At 44.4% G+C, this 14,098-nt stretch overlaps 1 protein-coding gene across 1 annotated transcript in view; it reads right to left on the bottom strand.

Annotated features, from left to right (window-relative positions):
- The window catches only part of LOC119209887 (receptor-type tyrosine-protein phosphatase S-like), a 59,224-nt gene that overhangs the window by 16,497 nt on the left and 28,629 nt on the right, over positions 1-14,098 (bottom strand). The window contains exons 6-11 of the mRNA XM_062557768.1: positions 10,640-10,750; positions 5,395-5,664; positions 4,722-5,101; positions 2,941-3,142; positions 1,791-1,927; positions 1,444-1,588 (exon numbers count right to left, since the gene is read on the bottom strand). Of these exons, the coding sequence (XP_062413752.1) occupies positions 1,444-1,588; positions 1,791-1,927; positions 2,941-3,142; positions 4,722-5,101; positions 5,395-5,664; positions 10,640-10,750 (1,245 nt within the window). The remainder of the gene's footprint in view (positions 1-1,443; positions 1,589-1,790; positions 1,928-2,940; positions 3,143-4,721; positions 5,102-5,394; positions 5,665-10,639; positions 10,751-14,098) is intronic.

Genomic DNA, 14,098 nt, shown 5'->3' with positions numbered 1-14,098 from the left:
GTCTTGGGCTTCACAAAGGGATGAACAAACAAACCATCACAGAGCTCACACAGTGCTGGCAGGATTTAGGAGGCTGGTTAAAAAAAAAGAACAAGGAGTTCATGAGAGAAAGGCACTCAGACGGATGTTGAGAGTTGGGCTGGAATGAAGAATTGAATCATAAGCAGCCTTGCATGTTTACTGTAGCACCCAAGCCCAAGAGCCACCGACCTCACTCCCTATAGATGCCTTGACTGCAGGTACCCCTCGGCCAACAAGGACACAACACACACCTGCGTGTGTGGCCGAGGCGTCTGTGCTTGTGTGTGTGAGCTCGGGGAGTGAACAGCAGTGTGTGTGTACGTGTGGGAGTGTAATAGTCATAGCTGACAGGTTCAAGCATCTATCCACTCAGCCGTACAGCCACTGTTCTGCTGGCCTCGGGGGACAATCTAGATGTGCACCAAAGCCTGGCGATAACAAAGCGCACATAACCTCCCAGGGAAATGAATTCTGCTGCATGAAATAGTCTGCTTATCTGGCACCTTCCCCTTTTCCTGAAACCCCAACCTCCTCTTTCTCACTGAAGGTAAAGAGTGAAAGGAGACCATCTAAAAGTGTTCAGCACATTATGTTGCCCGGTTCTAAAAAAGGATCTGATTGTGAATACATAGCATGACTCTTTGAGGCTGTGGAGAGATTACACATACTATACAAAAAACTTACCGTTAAAACGTAACAGCAGAGCGCCCTTCACTGCAGGACTTGTTTTTTTTCCTCGACCACGACAACTTTATCGGTTCTTTTCCTTGTACCATTTTCTCCATTATATCCGCATTTTGTGAGCAGCTGTATTGACTCAACATGTCAGTGACTTAATTGACGCTGTCGGCTATCAGTGATTGTGCAGAAAAACAATGGTGAGACGGACACAAGGGAGAGAACCAAAGTTCAGCGTGTGGCACTTACCTGTAAACACAGCAGGCCGAACCAACATCATACAATGCTCCTCACCACTGGCCTCTGGCCAATAAGTGGCGAGCAGTGTTGCCCTTTAAACGACATTAGACACTGATAGAGTAGAAAAAGTGAAAGGAGGATGAAGAAAAGGAAGAGTGAAACATTAATCGGTGCTCCATCTCCATCTGTCATGATATTGTGGTTGTGTAAGAAAGCGAGCGGCTGAGAGGAGGAAGAAAGGCACAGTCAAACATGGATGGATGGATGGGGGGCCGGTTCGGACAGATATGTTGATAAATGAGATAGATGGAGAGCTGGATCGATGGAGGACCTGGCTCCCGGGTTTTACCGGTTCAGGAGTTGATGTACTTGTGACCTGTGTGTATGTGTGTGTTTAGAGAACACATTAATGCACGAGGTCTGTGAACAAGACTGAAACACAATACAATTTAAAGGTGTGTCACATGGGAGCCAATGTGTGAACCCGGTGGAATGAACACGTACTGGCTTGAGACGTCCTCTGCACCAGTTCATTGGTGAAAGCCCCGATGCCTTTGTTGGAGATGGCGGCCAGGGAGAAGGAGTACTCCGTGTTGGCTTTGAGACCCTCCACTGTGTAAGAGGTCCTCGGCCCGAAGGTCAGCTTCTCCTGAGAGAGGAGAAGAGCAGAGGACAGGATGAGGGGAGTGAACAGGAAATCATTCAAAAAGGACACGACTGTGCCTAGCAGACCCAATAGCACAGGACAGTAGGGTTAATCTTTTAAACGTCCATCCTTTATCTGTCTCCTCATCCCCCGTCTCGATAAGAAATCCACCGGTAAAAAAAAGAGTAAAAGTAAAAGGTCTCACCAAGCTGCCAAACTTGACAGGTTTGTAGAGCAGCTCATAGTTGACGATGCCCTCCTTCGTGTACGCAGGTTCCCAGGTCAGCTCGATGCTGGTGTCGGCCACCTTACCGACTTTAAACTTTCCTGGCTGGCCCGGGACTGGAGGAGACAGGACCAAAATGTCAGGCAGTCTTTACCAAACAAAATCCGGTTTTGTTCCAAATTCTTCTGCATTTTTTGTTGCTGAAAACGTCTTAACAGCCTTTTACTAAGTGATGGCACTCTACATTCATAATAGGTTATGTTTCAAAGTTGGAATGATATCTTGCTATCTATAAGTTATCTATATTGCCATCACTTTTTAGCAAGCCAATTTTCAATAAGTTAAACTCCTATTGTTTTAACATGTTTTATTATACCAGTGAAATTTTTCTTGACCCGCCTTATTTTTGTCCTTTTTTCTTTTACTGAAAATCCCTTTGTCACTGTGTTTAGTTAAATGCTAAATAACAATAAATGTACTATTTTTGTAAAAATGTAAATGTATTGTATAATGTAATGTAATGTATGTATTACTATATTGAAGCATTTACCTTAGCTGTTTAGCTGTTCACTACTCTACTATAATTTGTGGTTCCATAGAAATGACCAAATTGGATCCATTTTAACCTGACCTATTTTTTCAGGGGATGATGTACTTAAACTCAATGTCATAACTATAAATATTTTTCATAGCTCCTCATTCTTTTTCTGTATGGCAGAAAACCCCAGGCTTTCATGAGACATCTGATGGCGTAGCAGGAGCTCAGGCTTTGCAGAAATTTAAACCAGTAATACCATCTGAGTAATCATCTCCTTGCCCCTCCCATCACACAAAACCTGCGACTTCACAGCAGCTGTCACAGTGACACGAGCGGCACCGAGCTAATCCCTCTTTCCTTTTCAGAAGTCTCCGCAGTTGTGTCCCAGCAGGTGGGATTTGTTCTTTCAGAAGAAGCCATCGTTCCGGATGGGTCAAACTTATTTGCATAAGGCCTGGGGTGGATTGCCTCAAAAGCATAAGACCACTTACATAAGCTAGTTAACTTCACATCACGCCCTGCACACACACAATGATGTCATCATTTGTGCTCTGTTTCAAGCAGTCATCTGAAAAACAAACTTTGACTGACCTCCAGGCATGACTTTAACATGGACGGGGTCCGAGAAGGGCCCGTCCCCTACCGAGGTGAAGGCTAGGACCTGGATGGTGTAAGTCTTTGAGGTCACCAGGCTCTGAATGGTTGTGATCACGCTGTCCTGGACGTTGTGGATCTGCCAGTCGTTCATGGGGCGGGACGTGTCCATGGTGTAGTACACACGGTAGCCTTTCACCTGCAACGGCAGCAGAGGGAGAGGGAGGCAGCTGGATGAGGAGCACTGCTTCTGGTTGGCACTGGATTTTAAAGTCTCCAGTGACTTGGCTGTGTTAAGTGATCACTCTGACCCCCGACCATAACCGTAAACCATAATACCTCCATACACAACCACAATTTATCACCGCTAAAGTCATCACTTATGAATTATTTTCTACTTCAGTCCAGATGGTCCTGTGGATTTGTTGGTTCAGTGTTTATCCGAGGTCACTTTCACGCAGCGATGTCGTCACATCTGGAGCTGTTGGACCTGGTAAATATATCTCCCTCCAACAATATTTTAGAGCAGCCGTGCTATTGTAGTGCCTTCCATTTAATCACCTCCCCTAACCCTCCAGAGGGATTTCTTTATGGGTGTAATCCTGCTGCTATGCCATCACCCTTACCCTCCACCTCTAGCACATCTCCCATTATTACTCTTTAATATCTTGAATCCCCATAATCTATTCTGTCTTGCCTTTTTATGAACCCACATTACACTTAGGTAGGCTGGAAAAAGGAAATAAGCCTCAAGAGGGACTGCTCTTAACTTAGAGCGGGCAGTCCAATTACATTTTCTTTAGAGGATGGGGAAAGTAGCAAGGGAGGTACAGGAGGGAAATCTATGGCAAGAAACAATACCTGAAAAGGACATGAACTAGCACACTGCAATAGCTCCCTATGGCGACTTTTATTGAGGCCTTATCAATTTAACGCTTAGTGGACCTTTGTGTAATTTGAAAATGTTGTCGGCCCGTAGCAGCCCGTAGGGCCTTTAAAGTATTGTCATGTTGCTAATACAAACCGAAATAATACAAAACACCTTAACCGTTGAGGAAAAGAGTTGAAATTGATTAATATTTCTTATTTTGTGTGTACTGAATATTACACAGCGACACACTCAGTGAGCTGTAAGCTGAGTAACAATCGCAGTTTCTACATATGCAAAGTGTTGCATGCTGTTACAACGTCATAATGGACATTTAGATTTCCATTCACTTGATTTGTGCTCCAGAGACGTGCTTCTTAGAATTCTCTTCTATACCGGTTCTTTGGTAATTGATTTAGTTCCCCGGTAGATGCTTGTTAAGCTCATTAACTTGGCTGCAGGCGTCCAGCTTTTCCCAAGCAGATGCAGTGGGACGTAGAAGGATTTTAGTGTGGGAATACAGACCGAGGATTATTAATCAGGAATCAGGAAACGTTTATTGCCATTATATGTTAGACATACATGGAAATTGTCTCGGCGGTTGGTGCATGACGGAAGACAGCACAATATTGACAACATAACTAACGGCTTGCAATGAATTGTAGCAATTGAACCAGACATTTATGACATTTATGTTGAAATGAAAGAGGGTATCCCAGTCATTTATGTTTTAGTCTGAACTAAAGACACAATCTGAGATTGTGGACGTGAACACTGGGAGGCATTTACCAATTTGTTTAAAACATTTTGCTGTTTGGCGGGTAAAACAATACAATAAAATGTAAAATGTATGTTTTCCTCTACTGATTATAAATCAAAAAGAAGAAAAAGAAAGTTCTCCTGGTCCCACCTGTCCATTGGGTTCCTCCGGCTCCTCCCAGCGGACCATCACCGTGTTCGGAGATATGATGTGAGCCTGGACGTTTCGGGGAGGGCTGGCCGGGGCCTGCTCCCCCGTGCGGGCCTCCACGCGGGTGGAGGGGGGGCCCTGGCCGATGCTATTGAAGGCCGACACTCTGATTTCGTACTCTGTGTTGGGGTAAAGTCCCCCGATGCTGTAGCGGGTGGTGGTGATGCTGTCCACAGTCTCGTACTTGCTGTCGGGCCCTTTGGCTCGGTACTGGATGATGTAGTAGGAGACGGGGTCGGGGTTACCGGAGTCCCAAGTGATGGTCACACTGGTGGCTGTGGTCTCTGTGACAATGGGCGTGCCGGGAGGCTTTGGCAAAGCTGGGGATTAGCCAGTCGGTAGGAGAAGATAGATTACTATTTATTCCTTTTTGTCCATTCTGAACGCACGCCCTTTGTACTTGTACTCATATTGTATACTTTGTACTTCTACACGTGCACAGTTCTGTTCCGTATACTTTAAATACATCTAAATACCTTCCGTACAAACTGCAATAAAATTGACTCTAATTGAATTACAATTTTGAGGATACACCATTTGCATGATATTTCTGTTCAAGGATGGTGGGAAAATGGCCCTTTAATGGTAGAATTTTATCCTGAGCGTCTCTTACTCTTTACTAAGACCTGAGCGGTGGACTCGATGATGCCCAGGCTGCTCATGGCCACACAGGTGTAGTTCGCGGACTCTCGGACTCCGTTGAGCTCCAGCACGTTCCGTCCGATCGGCATTTCGTCCTCTGGGGTCAGGTCCTCGCTGCCCAGCATCCACTTGACGTAGGGCATGGGCGACCCCACGGCCACGCAGGTGATGTTGACGCTCCCTCCCGGCATGATCTCGTGGTTGGAAGGGAGGATGGAGAAACGAGGGGGCACGCGGCGCACTGGGAAAGGAGGAGAGGCAGGGAAGAAAGTGTGGGGGGGGGGGTCGAAGGGCGGGGGGGGACGAGAAAAGTCGGGAAGGGATTGAGAGAGAAGAAAGGGGGAGAAAAAAGAAGGAAGGGGAAGACGGGGTGAGGGAGAGAGAATCAGAGAGAAGAGAGAAGGGTAGGGCGAGGCAGAGAGCAAGATTGAGATTAAGAGAGATAAAAAGAAAGAAAGAGAGAAGAGAGGAGAGGTAACAGGAAGGGGGAGAATGAACTTCAGGGTTTTTACAGAAAATTACAAAGGGATATTTCAACTTTAGGCCCAATTACTTTATGGTACTGATGATTGCAACAGAAAGACAAACATCTTGTGTTGAGCTCAACCATTCAGAGCTGCCTACTCAAAATAATATCGTGACAAACTCTTGAGTATCATTTCAACCAGGACATGACACCTATAGTCAGTTTCTCTTCTTCCTTATTTTGTATCATTTATTTAGGCAAATGATTCAGGTTATTGATTTAAGCAGTATTATTATTATTATTATTACATCTCCCCCTCCAAGCAATGACTAATCATGTTAAACTTTACCAGAAACGGCAGTGAGAAACTTTTCTTCATTGAGATTTCTGTTCCTTGAGGTGCTTCTGCATTCGTTGAGCTCTTTTTAGAGCTAGTGTGCATCATATGGGATCAATAGGCCCTGCAAGCTATTTGTGTATCCATAACAAGTAAGTGTGAAGTGGCAAGTTATATCCAATACTGGATCTGTAGATGCTTGGTTGACTGTGTATCAGGGAGAGATGCATCGAGAGAACTGAACTGATAGGTCACTCGCATGCCTGGGCGACTCAAGAGGGATAAAATGGTGGAGGAACACAAAGAAGAGAACGAAGAACTGAAGAGAGGGAGACAGAGAGAGACGAGGCAAGAGCAGAGACACCGGAGAAAAAGTCAGAGCCAGAGCGGAAGTGGAGAGATAGAGAGAGATATAGAAAGAGGCAGCTCTGCTTCTCTTCCAGACAATGACAGGCAATGTAGCAAAGGACAGCCACATTGTACAACAAGGTACTGTACAATACATAGGATTCATAAGTGATACAGTGTGTAGTCGGATGAATTGAAAATGCACACCAGTGGATTGAGGGTTCTAATAGGGTGTCGTGGCAATTACAGTGATCATTGGACACGTTAAGTAAAGAACACCAAGACAGCATGAAAGAGGCAGAACAGGAAAGAACGAGTGCGAGCAAAAAGAGAGATATGTGAGGTAGTATGTGCATGTTTATAAGTTAATAAACTTATGTACATGTTTCTGTCGCTCCTACACATCAGGGCGCAGACAGAATGCAGAAGAAGAAGAAGAGAACAAAAAGGGTAAGGGAGAGGAGGGGAAAAGACAGGGAAGTGGGGATAGAGAGAGGATTAGAAGAGGGTTTTAGGGGAAGGAGGTAAAAGGGGGGAAGAAGAGAGGAGCGAGGAAGAAGAAAACACATGGATCTATTTAAAAACACGGCTATATACCAGAGTCAGGCCCATTCAGAAAGTAGATGCTTCCAAAGTAAGATAAAAAACTAGTACAGATCGGATGTTGAAAGAATAAAAGAGGAATAGGATACCCCAGGGTCACAACACAGAAAACAGAAAGAGACAGAGAAAGAAACGGACAAACGTCTCTGCATGAGAGAGAATGAGAGGGGGGGGGGGCAGACACAGAGAGCATCAGTAGAAAAACAATGTTCCTTTTAGACAACTTGGAAAATCCAGCAAAAATATATCTATATAATGTAAGAAATGTGAAATCAAATAAAGATAAATAAATGACTGTGGGTATATGACCTCCACTCCTTAATGTGTAACATCTTTACTTGGAATCTTCACCGGCCACTTCCCCCCTACTCAAAGAATCTAGAAACAATTGGATAGAAGTCAACATTTTTGCATGATTTCAACAAATTGAAAAAAAAAAAAAAAGTATAGTAATTTGCCGGGATGTCACGATCATTTCATGAATAACGATAAACTGCAAAGCATTTAGAATACTTGTAGAAAACAGTATTGTAAGATACCCGGAATTGGATATAGACGTTGAAGACAAGAAAGAGACAAAGAGACAAAAACAGGTAGACCTGTTAGAAAACAGACATGATTAGGCAGGCATCTCCTCATCAGAGCATGCTGGAGACAGACAGACGGACAGACGGACAGACGGACAGACGGACGGACGGACTGCACCCGTGACAAATCCATGCACACGGACAAACACAGCAGGTGCAACGCAGCATCGCACAACACCACCACTCTCGCTCCTTCAGCTTCGTCACGCCGATCCATGTGATCAAATAAAAACGACAACTGAAAAAAAGACAACTCCTTTAGCCCGTGGATTAGTATGGCAATACGAGCAACAACAGGATGAAGGTGAAAGATGACCATTTAGTGATCTGAAGCATGGACTCAGCAGTATTTATAAGAAAAACCCACCGCAGAGGCAAAATGCTTTACAACAAAGTGGGCCCCTAACAAGGGCTAATCCCTCACACGCTCACACAGTCTCCAGCTTTGAGTTAATGGAGCCGAGCCACATGAACGTCTTCCCTTTCTACACGGGTTTTGCGGGAGCCAGGAGCTTCAATCTTTATTAGCGGGGATATCATTAGTCCCGCCCTCTGCTGGGAGTCCGGAGGCTCCAGGCTGGGGGGGGACCTTGGCACGGCCCGCCAGGATTACCGCGGCATCTCGGCGCTGCTTCACACCCCTCCGGCTCCGCCACCGGGCTGACATTTACGTAGCACCATCCGGTCCGTCTCAAGGACACTGCTTTTATTATCCACTCTAATACGAGGGAATCATTAATGCCCCCTCCGTATCTGAACATTTGAATGGATATTAATCATTTAAAATGTCATTCGGTGGAGGCGTGTCGGGGTGTTTGGGGAAGATAGCGACAGCACAGGCTGTATTACAGTGGAGTTAACCCCTGTAAAGTTTAGTCATACTATGAATCCAGGAGATGTGCAGTTTTCAGAGCCCTGACATTATATGCCACACTGGAAACATATCATTTACTTAAGTCAAAGTCCTGCATATCTTAATATTTTGCCAGATCGGCTACAAGCTAAAGAAATGTGTGCTAATGTAGCGAATATGAGCCGCCAATAGTCAGTCGTCATTGCAGAACTTGGGTCGATTAAGACAAAACCGAATTAAAATAGAGCTGATTTCATTACTGAAGTTAAAATATTAAAAACAGTGAGGCTATTGTTAATTATCATAATATAGTAAAATAATGACTTATTGTATTGATGTATAAGTGTAATTTCACTGTTGTAATTGGAATAGGGCGGAGCGTTTTGCATTATTTAAATACAGCACTATTCTGTAACAATGCATCATAACTTATAGTTATTCTTTGTAGGAAAAATCTTAAATTTGTTGAGTTAACTGTAATTATAGCTGTGGGGTAAAAAGTACAATATTTCAGTATTAAAGCAAGTATTTTGAATCATCTGTTTGTAAGTATGGTACTTGACTAAATGTATTTATTTGTTTTCAAGAACAGGTGATCTGATGGCTTGAATCGAAGCTGCATGTCACATTTGGCGTCAACACAGAAGGGCACGTACAAGCATGACTGCGAGTGCAACACTTTCACCCAATGCAACAAGTACAGAATTGGAGCATATGTGAGGACATGAGAGCTGAGAAAAATGATACATGAGAAGATGAAAAAAAAAAATAGCCAGACATGTTCAATAACACAATCAAAGCACATCGATAGGCCTGAACACACACACACACTGAGCCGTGCTCTTGTGTCAGTCCGTCAGTCAACAGACATGCAAACGGTGCTCCTTTCTCTTTCTCTCTCACTCCTTCCATGCAAACACCGCCTCTCTTTAATCTTCCAATTCTTGGGTCTCCATGACAACAAGATCACACCATGCAGAAAACATTGATCGGGGAGTGAGGGCAATACCAAGGGTTTCTGCAGGCAAGGCCTCACAATGCAAACAATGCACTCTGCTGCATGGGCAGACCACTTCATCATCGTAGTAGCTTTAGGAAATCAACTCTCTTCACATTTGGAGACAATGTCATTTCACTTCAAATCTACACCGGTGTCCTTTTAAGGTTTTTTTCTTTTTTTTTTCTTTTTTGTTTCTCTCTGTTTCAATAAGTGAAGCTCTCTGAAACAAAGGAGTAACAAAAGAAAAGAAAGAGCACACCAACCTTCTCGAAGCTCTGAGGGATGAGAGGGGGTTGATGCAGAACACAATGACGTGAGGGGGGGGCGGGGGGGGGGAGAGAGAACGGGGAAACACAGAGAGAATAAAAACGGCCAGCGCAAAGCCACTCGCTCTACTGCACACACACACACACACTCACCAACACGCACACATCGCATACACACTCCTTCGATATTCCACTTAGCATAGAAACTGGAATTTATAAATCTCAACATTGGTTGTTACATTTCAGGCGTAAGCCAGTGATACATCAGCACCCACAGTCTAGAGACCGCGTGGGTGCAACATGATGCCACTGACGCAAACACACGTAAGAATAGACTTAACCCCGATTGTCTCCAAATCAATTCAAACTGCCCAATCAAATCCGTGCATCCTTTGTGAGACATTTTTGCACTTCATCTGCCCCTTGTACAGAAGCCCCTTCAGTGGACAGATCAGTGAAGCTTCATGCAGTTAAGCCAAGGTGTGCTCCCCACTTCATGTTCAATTTGACGGCACAGCAGGGGGCTCGCACCGAGGCTTAAGGTGGACTTGTTAAGGGTGATTGTGAGAAATACCAAACAACAGGGTCAACATATATTGTAGACAATGGATGAGTTAGTAGTACTTATCTAAAAGGACAGAAATAAAAAAAGACTATCCATAGCAACAGCGACTTGATCATAGTGATTTTTGTGTGTTTGTCTGAGCGTGTGTGTGTGTGTGTGTGTGCGTGTGCGTTTCAGCTCTCGGGTCCTACCTCGCACATACAGGTTGGCGGGGGAGGAGTAGCGCACGCCTTGAGAGTTGGTGGCCACGCACTCGTACTTCCCTTGGTCCGTTTCCTCGCTGTTCTCGATCTGTAGCGCCCCTGCAAGACGGAGAGAGAGAGAGAGAGAGAGAGAGAGAATAAAGATGTTCAGTCGAGTTTGTAGAAAATGTTTCTGCTGCCATCGTTCTCTCTTTGCTTCATCTCCCTTTCACCCCGAGGTGTTTGTCTGTTGCTCTGTCTCTGCGATGTTTGGACCCTGGGGTATCTCCACTTCTTTTGCTTCATCATCCAATAAAGCCAGCTTTGATGTGATGTCTGTGGGCAGCTTCTGAAAGGGCCAAGCTTTCATTTACCGGTAGAAAACCATGTATTTTCTCTTTCCGTGCGCGGCAACACACACAAAAATAAATAAAGAGTAAAAAAGGGTGACACAAGAAGGACCTTTTGTTGCACAGCTTTACAAGCTAGTGAGTGATTCCTTTCAGCAGGCCCACTGGTGCTGCCCCTGAACTTATTTTATTTACTTATACACTCACGTATCCTCCTACCCAGATACCATCGTGATAAACCGTGTCACACACACACACTCAGGGATTCTTTGTTTCACAGGGTGCTTTTCTTACTCTGCTAATGGTCTGTTGACACAAAGCATGTTTCGTATAACATCGTCTGTGAGACTGATCAAAGGGAACTGGCTTGTGGGAGATGTATAGAGGTATAGAGAGAAACAGAAGGTCTTCACACACACACACGCACACACACACACACACATATATACAGTACATGTATACATATGCATACCTATATAGACAGTGGTGGAAGACTACATTACATTTACATAAGTCCTGCTTTCTGAGTTACTGAAAGGGCAGAAGAAAGGTGTACATGAAATACTAAAATGAATAATTGAATTGAATTAAATTGAATGTAGTTCAGTTTTGCGCATATGTATTTATTTACATACATTAAATAAGTGCATCATTAAAGGTTCTCCAAACAATAAATAATAACTGCCTCAAGGAAAGCAGAAGCCCTTCAAAATGAAACCTGATACTCAAGCTAATGTACTTACTGGTTTACTGCCGACACACACACATGGTTTTTTAATGTCCTAATGGCAAAAAAAGCTTTTAATTATTAAGTCTTAAAACCCGGAAGGTCAAGCACTAAAAGGTTACCCGGGGGGGGGAAAAGCAGTGTGTGTGTGCGTTTGTGATTCATAGTTTACCACAACTTACACAATAGCTGATCACTATATGCAGAAGTTTCAACAAACATGCTTTCGCATTCCTCGGAGGAGGCGATGTTTGACTTGTTAAACACACGGAGGGCACGACTGTGCGTGCGTGAGTGTGTTCAGCGAGCAGAGGCCCTGCGAGCTGAAGCTGTCATCCATTTGCTTCTGTCTGCTGCAGTTACATGAAAGGAAAACAGCTCCCGCACTCCTCTTTCTCTCCATTTTTTCCATCTCTCATTTCCCCGCGGTACGGGACAGAGTCGGGAGATAAACAGGAATAAATTATCTGCTCCACAAGCCGAGGTCTCCTCTCCAGAAATAGGTGCAGGCGGAAGGAGAAGTGAGGGAAATGGAGGAGTTGGAGCAGAGAGGGAGCTGGGAAGGTGGAGCTTTGCAAACAAGAACTCATCTGACAGCTGGAAGCGGCTCGTGTGGCGAACCATCAGCAGAAATATGAATATTGAAATGTTCTTTCACACAAAACATGTTGTTACCATACAAGGAAAAGACGAAAAGCTGTAAGAAGGGAAACAGAAGGCTAACAGAGGAGAAGAAGGAGGAGCAGTTTGTTGGTGAGACTTGAAGCGGCTGACAGAACCAGAATGAGTCGTGACTTCAGTCGATTCAGCTGAAGTGAAAATGCGGGAGGTGTATAATGTCCGCCGGGCTGAGACTCAGCCGATCGGATGACAAAAGATACGGCCAACCTGATAGCTGTGCCCAAACATGCAGGTCAAACAGATCACCCGGACCCCGTGTGTCCTGAGCTGAAACCTTAACTTTTACTGGGATAGATCATCAAGACAGTGGCTGTTTTCAACACAACACGGTTGAGTTAAAAAGAAAACTGGACCAGATATTTAAAGCAAGTTAGCTTTTATGTATGCAATGTCTGCGCCAGTTTTCTGGTTAATAAAGCTTGGAAAATGGTTACAGGCATTCTTCACAATTTCCTTACAGTTCACAGACCTAACGAATCATTTATCAATGAAAAATAATGAGACAATTCATTATTAATGTATTTTGGAGTTAGCCCAAAGTGTGTCTGTGTTTATCCCTTCTCTTAATAACTGAGATAAAAGTGACCAAAACGCTGACCGTTACCACAACAACGACCTGTGATCAGATCAAAGGTCTCCATTAAGAAGACAGGCCAATCCACTTCCCCATTCTGTGTGCCGTCTGTTAGAAACGTGTTGAATGCTGAGGAAAACTCCCCACATCTCAGTCCCAAATGTCACAGAGCGACAGCTCGTCACGGTTCACCTCAGCCACACCTCACCTCGTGCAGCAGATGGCATGAAAAAAGGGGCTGGATGCCTTGGTTGAGGTATAAAGATTTCACGAGAAGTCCAGCCCCACATTGTGCCACGTGTTTCAAGACCCTGAGGAAAGCGGATGGCGTGTGTGTGTGTGTGTGTGTGTGTGTAGTTTTCATGTGGACAGCGACCTGCATTTGGAGGACACCCCCAGTTGATGGATACTTATGGGCTGTGAAAAGCTCAGAGTTTTCTTTTGTGCAATTTGAGTGCAGTCATTCTCAATATCATTTTTCATCCGGGCCCAAATGGGCCATAAAAACGTGTCCAGTCCCGAAACAGAGGAAGAAAACGAAAAGAGACAGAGAGAAAACAATAATTGTGTCCCGAAACAGATCCCTGGCTGCGCTCCAACAGCAGCTGGCAGCCGTCCACTAAATCAGAGGCGAAGCTTGGAAGGTGCCCCCATTAAACAGATTTTAAGGGAGCGTTTCATCCATAACACATCTCGTTGCTATTTCGTGTCGCTCAGATGTAATTGATTTCTTCCAAATCCTCGCGCTGCAGTGTTTGGTTCATTATACGGCGCATTTTGTTGTTCAGCTTCGCAATGCTTTAGGTGATTTCAAATCCCATTAAGCCCTGAAGTGAATAACTGGGCCATTTGTCTTGCTCTGTGGCCTCACGTTCTATACCTGTGAATCGGTGTCATGGGTCTGTGTCTCAGAGCAGACCAGGTGAGAAGTTATTATGATAGATACTTTACATATTAATGACATTACTGCACTTAGTAAGAGAGAAAACAGGGAAGAAAAACTGCTTCAAGATGCATAGAGAGGCGTGAGAGAGGTTCTTTGTTAGCTCCAAGGCCACCGGCAGTTTCTCATAAATTATGTGCAGAGAACAGAAAAACATTTGCAGTGTTTATTATAATTATGGATCACTGCAGTG

The sequence above is a fragment of the Pungitius pungitius genome, chromosome 15 (genome assembly GCF_949316345.1).
Source record: "Pungitius pungitius chromosome 15, fPunPun2.1, whole genome shotgun sequence".
In the NCBI taxonomy this organism is placed as follows: domain Eukaryota; kingdom Metazoa; phylum Chordata; class Actinopteri; order Perciformes; family Gasterosteidae; genus Pungitius; species Pungitius pungitius.
Note: the sequence above shows the minus strand (reverse complement) of the source record. Positions and strands in the feature narration are given on the sequence as shown.